This window comes from Neolamprologus brichardi, chromosome 17 (assembly GCF_056152115.1).
Source record: "Neolamprologus brichardi isolate AB-2024 chromosome 17, ASM5615211v1, whole genome shotgun sequence".
Lineage (NCBI taxonomy): Eukaryota > Metazoa > Chordata > Actinopteri > Cichliformes > Cichlidae > Neolamprologus > Neolamprologus brichardi.
In genome coordinates this window covers 22,200,958-22,221,710 of record NC_142120.1, presented here as the reverse complement: position 1 = coordinate 22,221,710, position 20,753 = coordinate 22,200,958, and the positions used below count along the sequence as shown (strand labels likewise).

The window sequence follows — 20,753 nt, the reverse complement described above, 5'->3', positions numbered from 1 at the left end:
AACGTTCTCCTCCTACAGTTAAAGAGGCAGGTCCAAACAGGAAGTAAGAGGGACTGACTTTCCTTTGTTTTGGACGCTGCTGCTCAATCAGAATGACCTCTTTAGTTCAGCAGATAAATAAAAGATTAAAGAGGAGCCCTGTTAACACCAGGGCAGCTCAGAAGCTCGCTCTGAACAAGTTTTCCTGACTTCCCCCAGCCTGAGCTGCTCACCAACAACAAGAGACCGACCAAACAAAAAGCTCTTATTTCTGCTCTCCCACCTTCAAAAGTAAAGCCAGGCTACAGTTTTATATATTTTACACCTTACTTTTTTTTTTAAACTGACAACAACAACAACAACAACAACATGCAAAGTCAGTGAACAGAATTTAAAATCTTCAGAAAAGATGGTTTCTGATGCCTCAACTGTGTTAGATCAATTCAAAACACAGACAGCAAGCTTTCACACAGCAAAAAATATAACCCCACTGCACGTCAGAAACGTCAACATCTGAGGCTTGTAAGATAAGCAGAGTACTTCCTGGTTTAATCAGATCATTTCAAAGCACGTGTTGGCCTACGGGGATGAAAAACAAAGCTAGAAAACTGCAGTTCCTCTAACGTCCAGCAGAGGCTCCAGCAGTTAGTCAGTCCCCACAGTTTTAAAGAGCCTAAATCTTATGGTCAGCAGGGGAAACAGTTATGTTGTTCCTGATAACTTATCCAAAACCTTTCAGAACTGGGTCTAATGAGTGCGCTTTCAGCCTGAAAGTCGGACAAACAACCCCACCAAGTGTCAGAAATGTTATATTTTAGATTAGGTTTTGCTGTCATTAGGACATTATCCTGTTTCATCTTACTGTAAACTATTTAAATGTTCCCCTAGACCGCATAAATCCTCTTGGTCACAGGTGTTGGATGTTAAAATTCACTGAAACACCTGAAAGGACGTCCACACTGAGCTGAAAGAACCTCGACCATTTTAACCCTCAGTGCTTGTTTGATTTGGGGAAATGAAGGAGCACTGGACCCAAGTGGCACATCGGCAGCTATTTCCACCTACAGATGAGCATGGACACCCCTACTATACTTACTGGACTGCCCAGAGATGGTCACTGGTTTCAATTCCAAAATAAAACACTCTGAGATGGCAGCTGTGGCTATAAAAATAAAACTGAACTTAACTGAATTATTTTTATTGTTCTGTGACTAAGTTGGAAGAAAGACACTTAATAGAACTTTATTTCTTGTTACACGACTGAGCTTACATCTGGATTAATTTTTCCCACCAGCTGTTTGCCACCACTCACTCTCTCTCTCTCACACACACACACACACACACACACACACACACACTGCTGTGGAGGTGAGCTGCCAGTGAGTTGACTCAGCCAGCTGGAGTAACTTTCATGCGTGCACCACCCAACAGCATTTCATTCAGTCTATGTTTGTCACATGCATTTTAATGCTCTGCTCTGTCCCACCAACGCCACCCACACTCAGAGTATTTCACTCTAACGAGACACAGAGCCTACAGACACAATGATGCCAACTCCTCATGCTCCGAATAATTACTGACAGGTAGAAACAGGAAGACAAAGACAAACATTTATCATCATATTCCAGCTGATTTACTGGCTCCGAGCTCACATTTCACTCCATGTTCAAACAGAAGCAGTGATGCAAACACAGTCAATTCACTTCTTTTGTCATCGTCGTCATGAGCCGAGCAGCAAAATTTTGACAAACACCAAACCAGCAGCAAAAGATGCCCAACAACAGAAATGATTTCACTCTGAGGCCACGATGTGCTTCTCCTGTTCCTGTCAGACCTCACAATTTACTAGAGACTTAAATACATGGTTGGGGATTCAAAGAAATGACCTGCGGTGATTTGAATCATTTGATAGATTCTAGTTTGACCAGGTAAACACAGAGTTCCTCGGGGGTTGTGTGTTGAGGCTGATTATTTTTACATTATACATGGTTCCCTTGGGTAATCAGAAAACACCACGTTAGAGTCCTTTTTAACAAGGATGCATAAAGACTGTCTTTTAAGGAGGACTATTGTAATTCCTTATCATCAGGTTGCTCTAAAAGTTCTCTGAAAAGCTTTTAGTTGATCCAAAATTGTGAAGCAAGAGTACCAACGGGATCAGAAAGGGCAGAAGATCCATCACCAGCTGCGGTCCAAGATGACGCTAAGAAAACCTAACAGCGACCAGACATGTGAGCCAGAAAACATGAGACAGGAAGGGCAGGGGCTAACTTGTTTGCACTGACTGAACTTTCAAAATAAGAGTGAGGACAGTGTGCATTACTGGATGGCATTGTTCTTTCAGATCGACAGAAAACATAAAAATAAAATGTGCTAAGTCTCCATGTGAGGCAGGTAGTGTATATATGTTGAAAAACTGAAGTTGTCCCTTTGAAAGGAGAAACTTTCTCTTTAGCTGAGAGCTGGCACCACCCGCCTGATGTGGGCTGAACAGTATATACATTTATACCATCTGTCAGTCACAGTAATCCGTCATCTCCGCCTCCGTTCTCCATCAAACCTCGAGTTAAGTCTGATAACATTTTATTTTAACTGTAAATCTAATGTGAATTTAATCTGATTCTCCTGTTTTTCAGGTTTCATCTGATGTTTTATTTTTGAACGGCACCAAACTTCAAACCTTGCAGTCCATCACGGAAATATCAAACATTTTCCTGCTGTTTGGAAAAGCAGCTGCAGGAATGTGATGAAAATCCGATGCAACGCTGTCAGGATGAGGCAGAGAAGCTGCACTGAGCTCTCTCTCGCTCTCTGACAGACGGCGGTGAAGTGGGTTATGGGAGCAGCAGGCTGCTGCAGCCGTCATCCTGTCAGTCTCAGGGTTAATTGAATCAGATGTGTACAGGAAGCCCCACCACCACCACCACCACCACCACCACAACCCTGTCCATACACGCTCTCCTCCAACTGATCAAATCACCAAGTGACATCGGACCCAAACAATCCCACCTCCTGTTCACGGAGGAGGATCAACAGTCCGTGTCAGAGGGTTCATCCGTCAGGTTTGGGACAGGTGGCATCAAAACAAGAGTTGGCCCATGTAAACCAATCAGAGCGGGTTCTTCGTTTTCTACCAACCCAGAAAAGATTCCAGAATATAATCTGTTTCCATCAAAAATAAATCCATACAGAACCACAAACATGGTTCTCATCTGGAACCTGAAACTACAGAGACCCCAAAAGGGGCAAACAGTCTGAAGTTTCTCAGTATTTCAAGTCAGGTTAGTCCAAAATGCTTTAGTCACTCTCCTCTGAAAGGCTTCCTCAGGTTAGCCTGTTAACTTTTAACCTCCCGACACTCCCGAGCACACCAGGCCATCTTTGTGAGTTGTTACCCGACTTTACCATACCCACATCATGGACCACCTCCATGTTTTTAATCTGACCTCGCTCTTATTTTGAGAGTTCAGTTACTGCGCATCATATGGCCCCACCTCTTCCTGTCTCGTGTTTTCTGACTGGCTGGATTGCTGGTCGGGGTCATCTGATGTCATTCAGCTATTTCTTCAAAGTGTATTTGTCTCATGATTGGATCGACTCCGTCTCCACCAGGTTCTACTGTTTCTCCATTACACACAGCAGCGTTTTGGATCAGGAGCTTCGAGAGCAGCCTGACGACTGAATATTCAGTTACTTGAAGATTCATTCGATATGCAGGTCCTCAGTTTTACATTTTGGGGCATGGATTATATGTTTTTTGGTGCCCAGCACGATTTGTCCTTTTTTTTTTTCTTCCACTCTCACAATTGGTGAGTCTCTGTTCCACAGCTTCATTATCTCAAAGCTTAATTTGATGTGAAATATTCACCAAATAGGAACATGATGTGTTCATAAAAATTAACACAGGTGAAAAGTTTCCTCTGTTGTCTTTAGTTTCTTGGGCATCGTTTTGTTGTCTGACTTCCTGCTGTGCGATGAAGCATGCTGACTCTATGTAGCTCAGCGTTTGATGATAAACTGAGCCTTGTGGCCGGCCTGGCTGCTGACTGTGCACAGCGTCAGCCGGTAAGCCGCTCGCCGAGGCCTCAACCGGCCTGGCCGTGCCGTCAGGTTATCAACAGCGAGCCGAACTGGAAAACCTTATCAAGGGAAAAAGTCAATACCGTCGCCTCTCCTGATGCTGTGCCCTTTACAGGAAAGAAAAATGATTCAACGAGGACCTGATTCTAATCTCCATGGAAAGAAGTCCTTTAAATTGCAGCTTTCAAGGTGAGTTCACACTCTGCAGGGTGCGTCTGTGGGTAAACAGCAGGACGAGTGGGTCCAGCTCTCTGCTTGTAATTTCTCTAAAACAAAGCAGGCTATTGTGGTAGCTTTATTAAAACTTTAACAGAGATTCATGTAGGGTGAAGCTAAACTGACACCAAACTGCGGCAGAATAAAAAAGAAAAGAAAAGAAAGAATTTAAGACATTTCGGGCTGGCCCCGGGTCAGATCAGTGTAAAGAAGGCTGACATTTAATAAGAGAAATGTATTGGCAATGAATGAGATAGTTTATTTATGCATTTTTCATGTTGGTCTGATTTAAACTGCGGTTCATAATTTATTCAAATAAGATGGGAGAGAAGCTTAGAAACCCTGACCTGCGATAAAACACACAGGTGAGCTCCTTTCGTTTTGTGAAAATTTTACCTTTTTATTCTCTTCTGTTCTCGTTATTTGACTGTTAGTTTTATTTTTTGAGTCTGTTACAGGTTATATTGGAAGTTTTTGCTACTCTAACGCAGGAATTTTTCACTAGATCAAATTTTTGTCTTTCATGCCTTCCTGAGCTTCTGCTGGAAGAATTTCTTCCTTCCCACCAACACCATCATTATCTGATTTTGGGGAGTTTTCTCTCCAACATTGTAGAGTCTAATCACCTGTTGTTGTGAAGTGGCATTATACACATGAAATTGACTGAATTTGGTCCTGGTTATTAACTCATAATGAATCATAGCGGCCTTTTGTCTTGCTGAATGGTTGAATATTCACTAATAAAGCTCATAGAGCCCAAAATGATCCAAGCCCAGACCTTCAGTTTTATATTGTTGCCTCCAGTGTCTCAGCGAACCTTAAAACAAAGCTCAAACCTGCAAGTTACTTTAAAATCTTCAAAAAAGTCAGATTTTCTCATCATATAGCATGAAGTCTGATGGGACTCGTTTCCCGTCTTCGCGGCAGGAAGTCATGAGGACACAAAAGTGAAAGCAGAGAGGAAGAGGTCAGTCGCTGACGAGCTCAGTCCGCCGACTGACAGACGAGCAGTGACTCAAACCTGAACTGTGATCTCTTATGCATGAAAGCACTCCCGTGTCAGGGAATCTGCTCGTGCCTCATCGTTCGCCTCAGAGAGACATTATTCATCGCGTCGGTCAGCTGGACGGCCAACACGAGGAGGACGCGAGTGGGAGGAAGAGAGTGGCTGAATACGAACCACGGGAATGTGACCACAACAAACAGACACATGAGCGAACGTCTGACTCAGAGGAGTTATAAAAACCTTTAAGTTTTAACCTTCCCACCCTCTCAGATAAAACCTTTTTATCTGCCGGTCTGGACGCAAAAAAGTGAGAGGAGGGGACGGCGATAAAACGCCACAATAGCGAGGGCTGAGAAGTGTGAGGGAGTTCATTAAAGGAGAGGAAAACCAGTAAGCGAGGCTTTTGTCCCGACAGCAGAGATCATTAACTGACCTCAGACAGGCCGACGGCACTGCACGCTCTCCACACGCTTTACCCTGAACCACTTCCTGTGAACCAACACTTCCTGTCAGGTGCAGAAACTTGAGAGCTTCAAGTTCCACGCTGGACATTTTTGTTGCACTTCAGCTGCAACCCTATCAGCCTGCAGCTTTACGTTCCTACTACGAAAATATTCAAGGTGTGAAGATAAATTGTCCATAGCTCATTAAATACGCTGCAGTTATTGTACACATGAGAGCTGACCTGCAGTCTTCCGGGACACTTTTACCATCGGGGTTAAACTGACCAGGTTTCTAGTCTAGGGAAGATCCCAACACCGAGCTGTGATACACGCTGTGCTGATAGCGTTTTCAGGCCTGAATCGCAGCTCCAAAGTCAATGGCAGCAGCTTCACAGACACTTGCTGATGGATCAAACAGGTAAACATGAACCATATTTATAAAGCTAAGATGTCCACTGGTTGGCTGACAGCTTTGCATTATCATGCAGCACCACTGATGAAGACTTTGGTGTCATTTTGCAAAAAACATGACTTTTATTTCCAAACAAAAGTCTGCATTTTAAAATAAGGACTAAATAAAAAAAAATTATCAAATCAAGTCTCCTTTTTTTCCCTCTCCATTCAGAATGTTTGTTTCTTTTTGTTCTCATTGGTAGTAGTGATGCTGAATTCAGGTGATTTGGACCGATCCCTTAATGATGATTAGCCAGACATCAGTGACGTAGTCCTTAGACACCTAAGTGCATTGATTTTATTTAACGGATGTTGTCATAGCTGTAAGGCCTGCTGTGAACCTCTTACCCTCATAAAAAAAAAAAAAAAAAGCACAGGTGTATGTTTGTTAAGCCAGATTTACCTCTCTGACCTCCTGAAGCAGGTACGTATGGGTGATATTTCACGTCGAAGCTGCAACAGTTAATTTCAGAGCGGCGTGAAATCGAGCGATGATTCGGGGCTGAAAGTGCCGCCACCACAAAGGCCAGCAGAGCTCGCTCATAAACAAACGAGCAGATTACAGAGCTGCTGCCGCTTTGTTACACAAACACAAATCCTCGAAACAGAAGAAGAGGCTCGCAGCGCAACGCGGGGAGGCAATTTCTGAATTATTACAGTGATTTTCACGGTTTTCTGAGCCTGATAATCCGAGCTCCGTGGCGCCTCAGTGCACGACTCTCTGGATCCCCAAAGGCCGACTGACAGAGCTGAGGGACATCTCCACCCGCCACCTTCAAAAGTTACCACAGAAGAAGAGAAAAATCACCACGTTTAATAATGTGTTTACACTGATTATGAGCGTGTAAACTTTTATTAATGTTCAACTTTACTGTGGCAGAGAACTATTTAAATCCTGTGATCTAACTGTGTCTAAATTTAACTTAATGGAAGTCACAGTATCATTTGAAAAGGCAACAAACTTAGATAAAATGTGAAAATACCAGAAAATAAATGTTTTAAAGCATAAAGAGACCTTGTGTTAACATAAAGTCATACTGTTATACTAATAAAACTCTTCCTTTAAAAAAAGATGGAAAAAGTGAAAAAAAATTATCCTTTTATTTGAAAGTAAAGTTAGATCATAATCTTAGTCACCAGAAAAGTTCAAATAATATCAAACAAATATTCACACACTTCTGAAGGATGTGTGCTCCCATCACTTCTTCAACATTTCAGATACATTCGACCACATCAGCCGCTCGCAGACTGAAGATTCACCTGCTCTATAAATAAGAACAGCACAGCCGAGTCTACAAAATGACATCTGACCCGAACACACCACGTACCTTGCTGGGTACGAGCTATAAGGTCTGTAAGAGTCTCAGACTGTTCATATATAAAACAAACAGTAGCAGCCCCAGTACTGAACCCTGGGGAACGCCTTCAGTTACATTAAACAAGCTGGAAGTGATTCATTCTGTCTGTACACACTGACATCTGCCCGATAAATCATTCCCAAACCAAGTCTGTGCTTTACAGCTGCAGGATCCACTCTGTGAGATGCCTTAAAAAAGGCCACATGCCACTGCTTGTTGATTGTTTTATCGATAAAATCATTCAGCACTTTTAAGACCTCTGTAGTTTTGATTGTTCCTGACACTGAGTGGGAGTTCAGGGAATACATGCTAACAGACAGGAGCTAGAGTTTCCTTAACAGGAGAGGATGGTAGCCGTTTAAACCTGAAGGATCTCCATCTTCACACTGGTACTGCAATAAAAATCAGCCAAATCATCAGAATGGCTAGAAAAAGATATAATACAACAAAATAACCCTTTATTGTCATTGTACATGTGCAACAAAATTATGGTGGTGTAACCTTTCATTACAAATTTAATGGTTAATAATCCAGGACATGCACTTTTGAGAAAACTGTATATATAAGAAGTATATTTGCAAGAAAAGTCCCACAAGCAACTGATTATGATGATAAGAAAGGATCCATCTATGATTTCCTCAAGCTCTAAACTAGAAATCACTGCATTTGTTGTTGTTGTTGTTGTTTTTGTTGTTGTAGTAAAGTAATCGATCGGTTGCATGATGAAACACAAATACTGCATGCTGCATTTTTTCACAGAGGAAAAAACACGGCTGCAATCTGCTCCGTCTGATTGGATCAAAGAAGCCAGATCGAGAAACAGTGACAGATTCACTTCCACCATGTCTCGCACTAGAACAGGTTAACGTGGAAGATGTTTTTCATATCTCAACAGCAGGCTCAAAACTCTGAAATAGTTTTGATAAAATCGGATATTTTCGGACGGTCGATGGGCACGTCTCCGCTCCGGCCACTCACACTCTCATCACATAACAGGAAAAAGCAGGCAGCAGTAGCTTCCTTCTCCTGCAGAGTGCACACACTTCATACAGCTACAGTACAGCACGGAGCACTCACCTCATGCTCAGCACTCATATTGATCCCTCCCAGTTTATCCAAACTTTCCCCTCATTACGATTTCCTCGCCGTTCAGCTCCAAACAACAAATAAAGCTGCAGAAAGATGAACTTTCTGAATCTACAGATTCAAGGTTACTGAGGGTCACTCAGGAGGCAGAAAGAGTTCACCTCACAGTAAACAACAAAAACTCGTCTGCAGGACAGAAAAAGAGCAAAAGTCTGAGTGAACTGTTGTCAGGGTGTAATTTACCATAAAGCATTTAATACCAGTCAAAGTCAGAGAGACTCTGAGTCCTCGAACATAAATCAGGCAGAAAGAGGCCGGTGAAGCCGGCCACCGAGCTCAGACCTGGTTTAAAAAGCTGGCCCTTCAGACAGGTCTGCATGCTACCTGTAACAGCTCCACATGCATGAAGCTTAGATTCTAACGTGGTCCATGAGAGCCTGCTTTCATGTGTGCACCAAACCAAAAAAGCTCAGATGTGTGTTTTGGTTTTACAGTGCGAGTCATGAGAAAAGAAAACATCTTTCCATTACGTCCTGCCACCGCATGCAGAGAGATGACAGAGTGCTGTGGCGAGGGAAACAGCAGCACGGCAGTCAACACGGGTTAATTCATTGCAGCCTCTCGCCTCCCGCCGCATCAGCACTTTTCTCTGGAAATCGCTGTTTGCTGCTCTGTAATAAGGAGCTGTCACTCAGATGGAGGGCCGAGCGCCTGCAGCAGGTGATCTGCAACCTGTTTACCAGCCGCACACGGCTCCTCAGACAAAAGCACTGAAATACCTGCCATTAATAACACCTGCGATTAAAAAGGAAATCAAGTTTTAATTTCACCTTGTGAGAAATAATTTGTGGTTATTTTATTTTGTGCAGCAGATAAAAAAGTATTCCCTTGCAGGACATTACAGTATTTCTATTTGACATGTTTGTAATTCCATGAATAATTACAGACTTTGGATCAGATCACAGTATGTGTTGAATAGCAAGCAGCCTGTAAGGTCCTATGAGATGATGTTTTTAATAAGCATGAAGTAAACCTGTCTAAAATGGACAGCGTGTGCAGGAAGTGGAGAGCTTTGTAGTGATTTGAATGAAAGAAAAACTGATTTCCATCTTTCCCTAAACTGTAATCTGGCTCCTTGAAAGGCCGCCCCAATTTCCTGAATTCCATCTCGTCTTCTTTTCAGGACTTAATGAAGGTAATGCGGCCAAAAAGACGCCGCACAAACCAGCCGATCTTCACTTTCTGAAGCAGAATTAATCAAAACAAAGCTGGCGGCCCCGGTCCCGTCTGAAGGTATGTGATACACCCGGGTAAAGAACAGCCCTGCCCTCCCTCTGGAGGAGTCATCACAGGCTTTCCTGCCATGTTGCTCTTAATTAAAGCCGAGCGTGCCTTCCAGGAATGATTAAAACGAGTCTGCAAACAAAAAAGGGGACGATTTGCCGCTGCGACAGCACGGGGACAAACGAGAGCAGATTTACGCTCCTCTGAGACTCAACAGGGATCTGCTGCTTCGTGAGGCTGATATGTGGATGCCCTTTGGTTGTTATCCTATCAGCCTGAATACACACACACACACACACACACGCACACACACACGCACACACACACACACACACACACACACACACACACACACACACGCACACACGCGTCTCAAAAGTCAACTATGAGGATTTAAAGCTGCAAAACCACAAATTATATGAGCACAGATCAAACAGAAAGAGCTTAGCTAAAGGAAGTGTCCACATAATCAATGATGCCTTTTAAAACTTCAAAATAAGAGCATGAGAAGCACTAATATTTGCTGCATCACAAAGTAATTTGTGCTTCTGAGACACATTTCACCTGCAATGAAAGCTAACAGGGACAAAAAGTCCTGGATGTTTGAAAACTTCATGACAAACATGAAGTACCGAGTCTTCCTCAATTGTCATAAGTTTCAGAAACTCAAATAAGGAAGGTGGAGATTGGGTCTACTATGGTTTCCATTAGGACTGGATTAAGTTCACTGTTCAATCTAATCAAAATGACCTTCACAAGCCCCAAAGACCTGACTAAGTATCTTATTTTGTCTGACCGTTAGTTTAATGGATGAAAAAAAAAAAAAGGTTTTCTGGACCTTTCAGCAGCCCAGACTCCTCAAGAACCTTTGAACTTTGTATAAATACACCTCTTATTCACACCTCATCGAAAATCTCCATCACATGTTCCCAGAGTCAAAGGTGACAGCTGTGGATAATTAAAATATTTCCAAGGCTCTGGATGTATCACCAACTCTTCATGGAGTTGTGGATGGTCAAACCTTTAGGAATTCTCAAAGGATTTCTTGAACGCTCAGCTTTAACTATAGACAGAGAGAGTAAGCGGTTCATTTTTTCAGCTTTAGGACAAATAATTCAATCTGTAGGCTTAACCGTGAAATGTGCAAATTCAGTCTAGATGGCGTCCACAGCAAACAGAATTGCTACTCTTTTTTTTTTTTTTTTTGGAAAGACGAGTTTTGGATTGTTTGTGGCACAAAATCAGATCTAAAATCACAAGGTTGAAAATGGGAACTCGTGATGCGTTCCTAAGTTTACAGTCCAATGAAAAGCTAATGATGTTCCGTGAAGAAACAGAACACAGTGGGAGTTTTAAGCATAAGATAACAAACTGAAGATCTGAGGTTTGGATTCTGGAAACCTGTGACAGCCAAAATAGTCATTATTGTGATTATCGTGATTGGCTGCAGCTGTCTGATGGGAAAACAGAGCTGTCAGTCACTTCCTGTCCCTCTCTCTGAAAGTGAGATGCTCTCTCTGGTAGCCATGCCTGTGAAATTGGCTCCTTAGTTTTCTCTAACCTGTTCAAGGTGATGGGACCCAGGCGTGTCCCAGCATGTACCAAGGTACCCTGGACAGGTCTCCAGCCCGGACGCTCCCGATCATACTGACGGATAAGTTAGCATCCTGCATTGGAACATCAGACTGAAGCACTTCCTGCTGAGGTGCTCAGTCTGAAATACATCATTGGTTTAGAGTGTTTGAGCAGAAGAAGCAGAAGAGGGAGGGCCTAAAGGTGTCAGTGTGGAGAGGACACATCAGGAGGAAAAGTGAGGGGGTAACTGAGACGTGAGCTTTGAGCTGAGTTGGGCTTTAAACGGAGGACCTGGCTGATATTTTAGGGGAATCGAGTAAGCGTTTAATCCCTCATAATCCTTTGTTTGTATTTTTAAGCTCATCACCTGCTGGCAGATCAATGCAGCGCACCAAAAACTATTATATTTACTTCTGTATAATAAAGAAGGGAACATTTCAAGTAAAGTTTTTTTTATTTTATTTTAAGCATGTGCTGCTTTTTTGTACCGCTGAACATCGAGGCCGTGAAGGTAATTATCCAATCAAGGTTTCCTAAGAGGCACAAGAAAAGAGGGCAAAGTTATTTTTTAAAAAAACAAACTATAGATTGGCCTCAACAGAGAAAAGCTGGTCCTTTACACCAGTCTGCTTTGTTAAACCACGGTTAGTCCAGCAGAAATCCCTAAACCTTTACACGGCTTAATCAGCCCTGCAGAAGCTGGTAATGAGCCGCTGAGGGATTAGACCCCCGAGTTTGTTTTCAGATGCTGGGAAAGATCTCCTGCTCGCTGGTACAACCACGATGAGGAAAAATGGAGGGTACCGCTCCCTGAAATCCGGATGGATGGACGGACGTCATGGCCCGCCTCTGGCCCACGCTCTCCAATGTCCAGCTAATGAGCAGAGCTGAAGTCTGACTCAGTATACCAGGCTGACCTCTGACCCTCACTGACTAATCTATGTGCAAAACTGAAATAAGTGAAGAATACCAAGGAGGCAGAGTCTTTAAACGGCTGTAAACTGTTTCTGAGGTAAGCAGGCAGTTTTTAACACCTGCCTCTCTGTATTTACCCCATCACTATTTCCCCACCTTCAGCCACGTCTCATGGCTTCAATCACCCCACCGCTGCCTCACTAACCAGCTCCAAAAGTCTCAGCTGATTTTCACTGATTTCAATGAAAAATGAGCAAAGAACAGACTCCACAGCAGGTGGGCCTCATTTCTTATCTGATCTTAGACACTCCCCGGGGCCAAATCTGCCTTTATGCTCTTATTATTTCAGTTTTATGTCCATATGTTGCTTATTTACAGATTAATCAGTGTAATCTTGTAATTAGACAGTAAACCAGAGTTTAGGCTGGATCATAAAGGCCTTTGGGTGGGTGACAGAACTACACTGAAGGCGATGAGTCCTCCTGTTGTTCTGAGTACTTGGTAAATAAATTCTTCTCGGCTGACTGCCTGTTTTTGGTTTTTTAATACCTCCTCATTTGCTTTGCTTGTAAAATCTTACTTTTAATTAGTAACTTGTATGAACAGCTGCTGATCTGAGGACTTAAATGCAATACTTGGGTAAATATACTTGACACACTTTAGTAGTCTTACTAATACCAGCATGGACAGTAAAAACTTGATCTTTACATACACTGGGAAGCTGCTTAATGTCAAAATGTTTTTAAACATTTTTGGTGGAAGTGATGAAAAAAAAAAGTTGCATATATATAACCTGACTGCTTATTACAGAACTGAGATTCAAAGCCCCAAAGAGTCCTTGAGAGACAAAACTTGGAAAAAGACAATTCCAGCTGACATGAAAGCTGCACATTTGTATCCACAAGTTTAATCCGAGCGTAGCACTAATACACTCCGGATTACTGAGACGCTCCTGCATGCACACACCTGCTCTTCACAAACCAGGTTACTACAGCGCATGATGACCGATTTCTGAGTAACCTGGTTTCGTATGAGCGAGTAAACACAGTGACTGCCGTCCCACAGAGCGGCACACAAAGCAAACAGAGCAGCTGCTCACAGCTGGAGGAGAGAGCAGAGAGTGTGCAGCAGCAGCAGCTCACACAAGCAGACGGTCAGGGTTGGTTTTCTGCTGAAATCTACTTTAAAAAGCAGCAGAAATGACTTCAGCATGCATCACAAACATGAACCAGGATACACCAAAAAGCACAAAACAAAACAAAAAGCTGGGGACCTTTAGATTTCAGCTCTTCTCGTGGTTATGGAGCAGGAGGTAATCACTCCTGCTAAATAACACTGTCCTGTTTTATAGTTGTCAGAATCCTGGAGGCTCAGCAGCGATCACAGCGTACAAAGTTAAATAAATGATAAGTTTTTATTCAGTGAAGTTTAAGCACCTCATCTGCCCGCCTGCTTCATTTAGAGTCGTCAAATCTCACTCGAAACCTTATGACACACGCCTGAGGCTGCATGCCGTTTCCTGTTTCCACGCTGACCTCGACTCTGGAAGCATTTTAGTGAAAACAAACACAAACACATTACTGGTCGCATGACAATGATGTCAGCACAAACAGATACTGCTTACATCATTGTCACTGGAACTACAGACATGAGCCTTCTCCTACTGGAGGTCTCTTCCTGCTAAAAAGTAGTTCTTCCTCCCCACAGTCACCAAGTACTGCTCGATTACTGGAGGGTTTTTTCTAATACTGTGTCGTCTTTACAATATGAGGAGACCATGAGGAGACTGTAGTCGTGATTTGGTGCTACATAAGTAAAACCAGCTTCAAGTTGGTGATGAGTATTGCAGATGCTAAGAGTGAGTTGTACGAGCTTGGAGGCTACAGAAGTCTTATCCTTCCAGTGTAGGCCGGGATAACCTCAAGCCAGGACAACATGCTGAAGTCATTATCTCAGCTATAAATGCAAACATCAGCTCAGCAGCATTTCTCTGAAGCACGTTTACACTAAAAGCTGCAAACATGGATGGCCTTTGAATGTTAAAAATTCAGCCACTGCTGTGTTGGTCCATTGGAGCCAATACCTATCAGGACGACAGGTAAACTTAGTAAACTCTATATCGAACACTTAAAGGAGAGGTTCGCGTGGAAGATTTCCACTTTAAAAATAAAAGGTTATGTCACGATACAGACTCAAACCATGTCTGGGAAATCAGTCCAGTGTTGTTTAGAAACAAACTGTGACTGTTTGGAAGCCTGATGAGGCTCAAGGGGAACAATTTTCAAAGGCCCAAAATGCAATTTTCTTATGGCTGAGGGTCAGGGATGCTTATTTTTGATGATGGCTGAGACCTCACAGAGTTCACCCAGTAGAAACAACTGACAGCTTGTCAGCCTGTAAAGATGTTCATTTCCGCTGTAAGGTTTTAACCCTGGGCATCTGTGGGACTGACTCACTGCTGCCTCTGCTGAACGTCAGAGGAACAGTTGATGCTTCAGTGATGTCCTCTAACCCAGCGGTCCCCAACCTTTTTTGCGCCACGGACCGGTTTATGCCCGACAATATTTTCACGGACCGGCCTTTAAGGTGTTGCGGATAAATACAACAAAATAAAACTAGTACCGGTACCGAAAAAAAGAAGGTTTATTCATAACACACCTGAAAAGACCCAGGAAAACCGAGTAAACGATAAAAACAATAACAAAATAACGCTGAAAACCGATAAAAACCCTGAAAACCATACATTTCACACCTGAGCCTCAACTCTCGCGGCCCGGTACCAAACGACTCACGGACCGGTACCGGTCAGAGGCCCGGGGGTTGGGGACCACTGCTCTAACCTCACTGACCAACATGAGGTCATTCCAGCGTCACCCATCACCTTTAAAATGCACACCATCCAGCAGTAGCAGGAACCAATCAGAGGGCTGCATTCACACAAACACATTTCCATGAAAGCAGCCTTCCTCGCCCTCCTCTTCATCACATAGATATATCTGTGCAGCTGCAGCCATGTGAAACTTTTAAAATAAGCCTTAATGACGCTCGCACGCGGTTAAAGTGAGATGTAACCATGGTTACAGATGATGGCTTTGGTGTGGTCTTTGTTTCACTTTCAGCACAGAAATGGGACAAACATTAAAAACACACGTCTGATGGGCTCCGCCTGACGAGACCGCCATGATGCAACGGGGAGCAAGCAGAGCGGCAACGAATCAGCGAAGTCATTTTCTTTCCAGCACCAGCCAGGTGAAAGGTGGGCACGTCAGCCGAGGAGAGCCGCTCACACTCACAGCACCACTTTCACCTTTTCTGCTTCAATTTATTTATGAAAAAAATAAATAAATCAAAAACTAAGCAGGTGATTCACTTCCTTGCAAGGTACATCGCCATGGCAACATTAAGCTGCAGACTTAACCTGCTCCAGATAAGAGATCAACAGGTATACACATTGCCTAGCGACCAATCAAATCAAAGATCCTGCAGTCAGTGCGCCTCCCTGACTTTACGGTTTTATTGTTTGGTTTTATTTTTTTGTTCTTTTCGCACTCACCATCAGCACACAGCGCACACTAACGTAAGGCCAGCATCAGCCTATGTCAATGCACCACAACTAAACACTAGAGATACACTTAATGTTCAGTATTAAACTTTCAAGATGTGAATGTGAGAAGTAACCCATTCTGTGTGATAAACATGATGAGGATTGGATACATGGAATCATACCTGTCGAGCATCATCTGGAGCTGGATCTTTAATGTGTGTGAAAGCATTCAGCTGGACTGATTTAAAGAGGTTCTACAGACATCCAGCCCTGCTGTCACAGATCACGCCACGTCTATTGTCATCAGTCTGTGCTCACCTGAGCTCCACATCCACACAGATTTACCTTCAGACACCTGAGCGAGCTCCACCTGCTTCTACGCAAGGTGAGGAACACGTCTGAAACCAGCCCGACCTTTAAGAAAATTCAAAACAGCAGAGACCTGAGCGTTTACATCATCCCAATTTCGAAATGAACTTAAAGAAGAAACGTTTCATACAAATAAAATCACTGAGCGGGTCTCAAACTGTGGGCCTGGGCCCCACTAATGGGGCACAAAACCACTGGAGGTTCAACATGGATCCTTTTTTTATTACTGAGAATAAATGATAAAAATGATTTAATGATGATTTAAAAAATTATTTCATATGAAACTATAATTACAGATGCATTTTCTTTTAATGCTCTTTACTCTTAACTTCCAGTTGACTACAGAGGTGCTTTTGTACTAACTTGCATGATCATAACCACAGTTACTTTGGTCAAGACTGAGATCAGACTTTGGAAAACTGAGACTTCTCCAAACTTTAAAAGAAAAAGAAGAAACTAATCAGATTTCCTTGAACTTTAATTCTAAATCAGCTGAAGAAACTAAATGAATAGATGAATGTGAAGCGAGGTAAAGCTGCCTTTATAGGGGACCAGACGACAGGATGTGCTAAAGGCCTCTGAGGAATTGTGTAAACGATATCTGCCTGAAATACCAGAAACAACACTTCCAAACGCAAAAACAGCTCTCAGCTCCATCACACCTCGTCCTTCTGCAAACATCAGCTGCACCCGCAGTCTGTGATCCAGGCCCTTTCAGTCCCCCCTTCAAGGCTTTTAAAGAACTTTTTCAGGACCTGAAGCTGTTTAATCAACATCATATGCACAAACAATTTACTACCACATCATGTTACAGCCCTAAACTTTAATCGTGAGGGTAAAACATTAAGTATAGCAAATAAATCACAACTTGAAGATGATCCTGGCATCACATGTAGGTGAAAGTAGAGTATTCAGGTGCCTCACAGACACCTCCGCCATCCTACATGCTGATACCAGCCTTCAAAACTTACCCAGAATGCACTTTGTGAAGGAAACAGATCAAACACCAGTGTTGGTTTCTGCTCCTCCATGTCACAGATCAAACTGCAGTTTATTCAGACTGTGATGGATCCTCACTGAAGGTCACAGTTCTTCAGATGGAAACTCTCACAGTGGGATAAAACTGATCTTAAAAATGTGTTGTTGTTGTTTTTGGTGTAGATATGAAGTTATGAGGGCTCAAAAATGCTGTAATAATAAATAAAGAGCTCTGAATGTTTGCACTTTGAAGGTAAACTGTGACATGCCTTCATCAAACACATTAAAGCTGGTTCTGGGGCGCCATGGAGAGACTTCTCTCAAATTTTTGCTTCAAATATTTGTGGATATTGAAGCCTTTCCTCCAACGCTCCTCACAAACATCCACCTTTAGGCCTCAAACCACGACCCTGAAATGACCTCCAGGGCTTTTCCTTTTACCTCTCTAACCCCCACTCTCCTGCTCGGCTGTGAGTTCATGTTATTTCTGTAAATGTAGATAAATGTGTTAAAACGTGTGCATGGAGGATTGAAGGCCGCTGTGTTTTAAGGAGGAAACATAAAGGTCACTAAAAAGAGAGAAAGAGGAGCGTGGTGATTAAAAACATCGGTGTGCCGTGCTGACTGAGCTTTCTGTCGCTGCCTCCCCTCCCCCTGCTCCTCCACACCAAAAACAGCATCAAAGCAATCAAAATGGTAATGTTAGGCATGAATGGGGCCCATCCCCCCTTTACTCCACCACCTCCTCCTCCTGCGTGAAACTCTGCAGACTTTTTTTCCTCTTCAGCTAGAGGAGGGGGAGGAAGAGGAAAATGAGGAGTAGGAGGGGGGCAGGAGGTAGTAACCCCCCCCCCCCCTTTTTTTTCCTCTCAAAATGGAAGCTTCCACTACCAAACTAAAGAAGAAGAAGAAGATGGGTTAGTTAAAGTTTACCAGCAGCCAATCAGGAGCTGAGGAAGCTACACTGTGTAGGAAATAAAGTGAGACACAAACAGAAGAGAAAGAGTGCACGGATGGAGAGCAGCTCCTTCTTCTTCCTCTGATAAATGAGGGGGAAGTTGGGTGCGCTGCTGCCGGGCTGGGACCGGCCGGCGGGGCGGTGCAGCGCCGCGGAGGAGCTCCGAGGAGCTGTCCGCGGTGCTGAACACCATCCAGCCCGGCTCCACGCTCCGCAGCATCCGCCTCAAAGTTAACCAAACATCCGCCACCTCCACATAAAGACCGAGCATTAAAGAAAAGTGAAAGCGAATCAAAGGCACCCTCTGAGGTCATGTGACTAAGAGGGACTAACAGCAGCAGAGTAAACCGTGTCAAATACGCTGAAATTAAACTACTCCATGATGGTTCTGAGAGCTGTGTGAGGTACTCAAAGTCCGGCACAGCTCCTCCATCTGTCCGCCGAGCCGCTCCGCTCTCATCCCCGCTCTCCAGAAACATGTCGACCAACTCAAAATGGACGCTAAAATTCCCCCAACATTACACAACTTTAAGAGGCCGAGCAGGAGCCACTTCCAGCCCGCAGAGCGGGGCAGAGAAGCGGCCCCGGTATGCCCCTCAGAGACCCCCACCCAGCGGGGAAACTTCACGCAGAGCGGGTTTAAGCCGATAAAGTTTCTCACACAGTCCGGCCATAATTACCTGCGGCTGCCGCTTCATCTGCGCCACTACATGCAGGAAAAAGTGCCTCAAGTTAACAAAGCCGCACTCTTTGCACCTCTTCATAAATATTCAGGTCGCGTCCTGATCGCCACATAGCACCATCAGCAGCACCGCATTATCACCGCTCCACATTCTTGTTGCTCGCAGAAAAACAGCCACGGCAATCAGACAAAGTGCTGCCCAAAGTGCCCTCGGTCAGCGGGACCGGGAAACGGCCGCCGGCGGACATTTTAAGCAGCGAGATGTCGCAGAGTTTCTCCCCGGGAGTGAGCAGCTCTGAGCCCGCTGCTCGGAACGCCACTGAAGGCGAGAACAACACGATGTTTCGTTTACCTGATGACATTGGATCTCTACTTTCAGCGCCTCTTGCAGGCCTTGTAGTTCCATGTTCCGACCAGGAAAGCACTTTTCTCCCACTTTCGACGCGGCCGAGACCAAGTTTGAGTGATTTTAAAGATTTTTTTAAGCGACAATAACAATTGAAAGAAGAACTACTCGGGCTGCAAAGCAAGTTCTCGCTTCTTTTTACAGCCCAGGACTCATCACCCACTTTCCGCCCGTCTTCAAAAGTGCTCCAAACCCGGCAGGAAGAGCTCGGGCCTCGCACGGCTCCTCTCCAGAAGACCACCGAGCGTCGACGGGTCTGACCGGGCAGCCGGGTCGCTTTTCTTTCGCTAATTTTAAGTTGAAAAACGGGGACTATATTTTGTCCGAGTCCGCGGCTTGATTTCACTTTGCCTGGGGAAAAGTTGCGCTTCGGCTGTCAATGGTAATTCTGAAGTTCCCGGATGGAGCAGCGAGAGCAGACCCCCTCCTCCCTGCTTCACTGCGCATGCGCGGTGAGCGGAGGGGGGGGGGGGCAGTTACAGTCAGGTTTTATGATTAAAAGTCGTGTTTTTACCCCTTTGGTCGCAATAAAACGGCACCTAGCCACACTCTGATGGTTCAGAGAGGTCTGGTTAAAAGAAAATTGAATAAAAGCTGGTCAGTGTGTAAATTACACCGAGCTTTTCACATTCAAACCTAAAGTGCTGGATTATAAATACAATTGCTTCATTAAAGTCATTACAAAATCTCTAGTTATTCTACAGACTTCAATTATAAATATAACACATATATAACACATGTATAGAAAATCCACATAGATTTAAGATATAAGTTATAAAAAGTTTCTTCAGCTGCAACACTAACAAACTAAAGGCTTACCTAACATCCGAAAATGGCCTTTTATCCACAGGATGCCCACATAATAATCACTTTAACCTTAGATACTGTATTTTTATACCATTAAATGAGATTAAAAATAATGCACAAAAACTGTGAGCAGCTTTACAGAAAATGAATATAATAAAGCTTTAAAAGTCATAACAGGGCTTTAATATGACAGCTACACCCAGTTCACACAAGCCAACCTGCATCACATGACCCTCACCTGTTTGGAAACTCACAGCAACTTTAGATTTCTCTACTAATAATATCCTAACCCTCATTAATACTTAATGTGCATGATAAATAATATGTAGGCTGTGTCAGCTGCTTCTTTGAGTCATAATGTTTTGATGTTAGGTGCCACATGCACAGTTATTTTGTTAATTAAGCTGCATCAGGATACACAATATGAGTAAATGTCAGAAATGAAAACCTGTTGATTTAATAAAAAATAAACTACACCAAACTCACATTGTGTATGTTTTTGTGATGTAAAGGTTTTGTCATTTTCACAGCTATGCACATCTGCACAGATATTTTTAACACAACAAACAAACACACCAAAATATGTTCACTTAAAGTGGTTGAGTGGAAGGAAA

At 43.5% G+C, this 20,753-nt stretch overlaps 1 protein-coding gene across 2 annotated transcripts in view; it reads right to left on the bottom strand.

Moving 5' to 3' along the window:
* Positions 1–19,691, bottom strand: part of phf21b (PHD finger protein 21B) — a 95,278-nt gene extending 75,587 nt beyond the window's left edge. For both annotated transcript variants that reach the window (XM_006781041.3, XM_035906954.2), the window contains exon 1: positions 19,279–19,691. In XM_006781041.3, the coding sequence (XP_006781104.1) occupies positions 19,279–19,332 (54 nt within the window). In that variant the 5' untranslated portion in view covers positions 19,333–19,691. The remainder of the gene's footprint in view (positions 1–19,278) is intronic.
* Between the last annotated feature and the right edge of the window lie 1,062 nt (positions 19,692–20,753).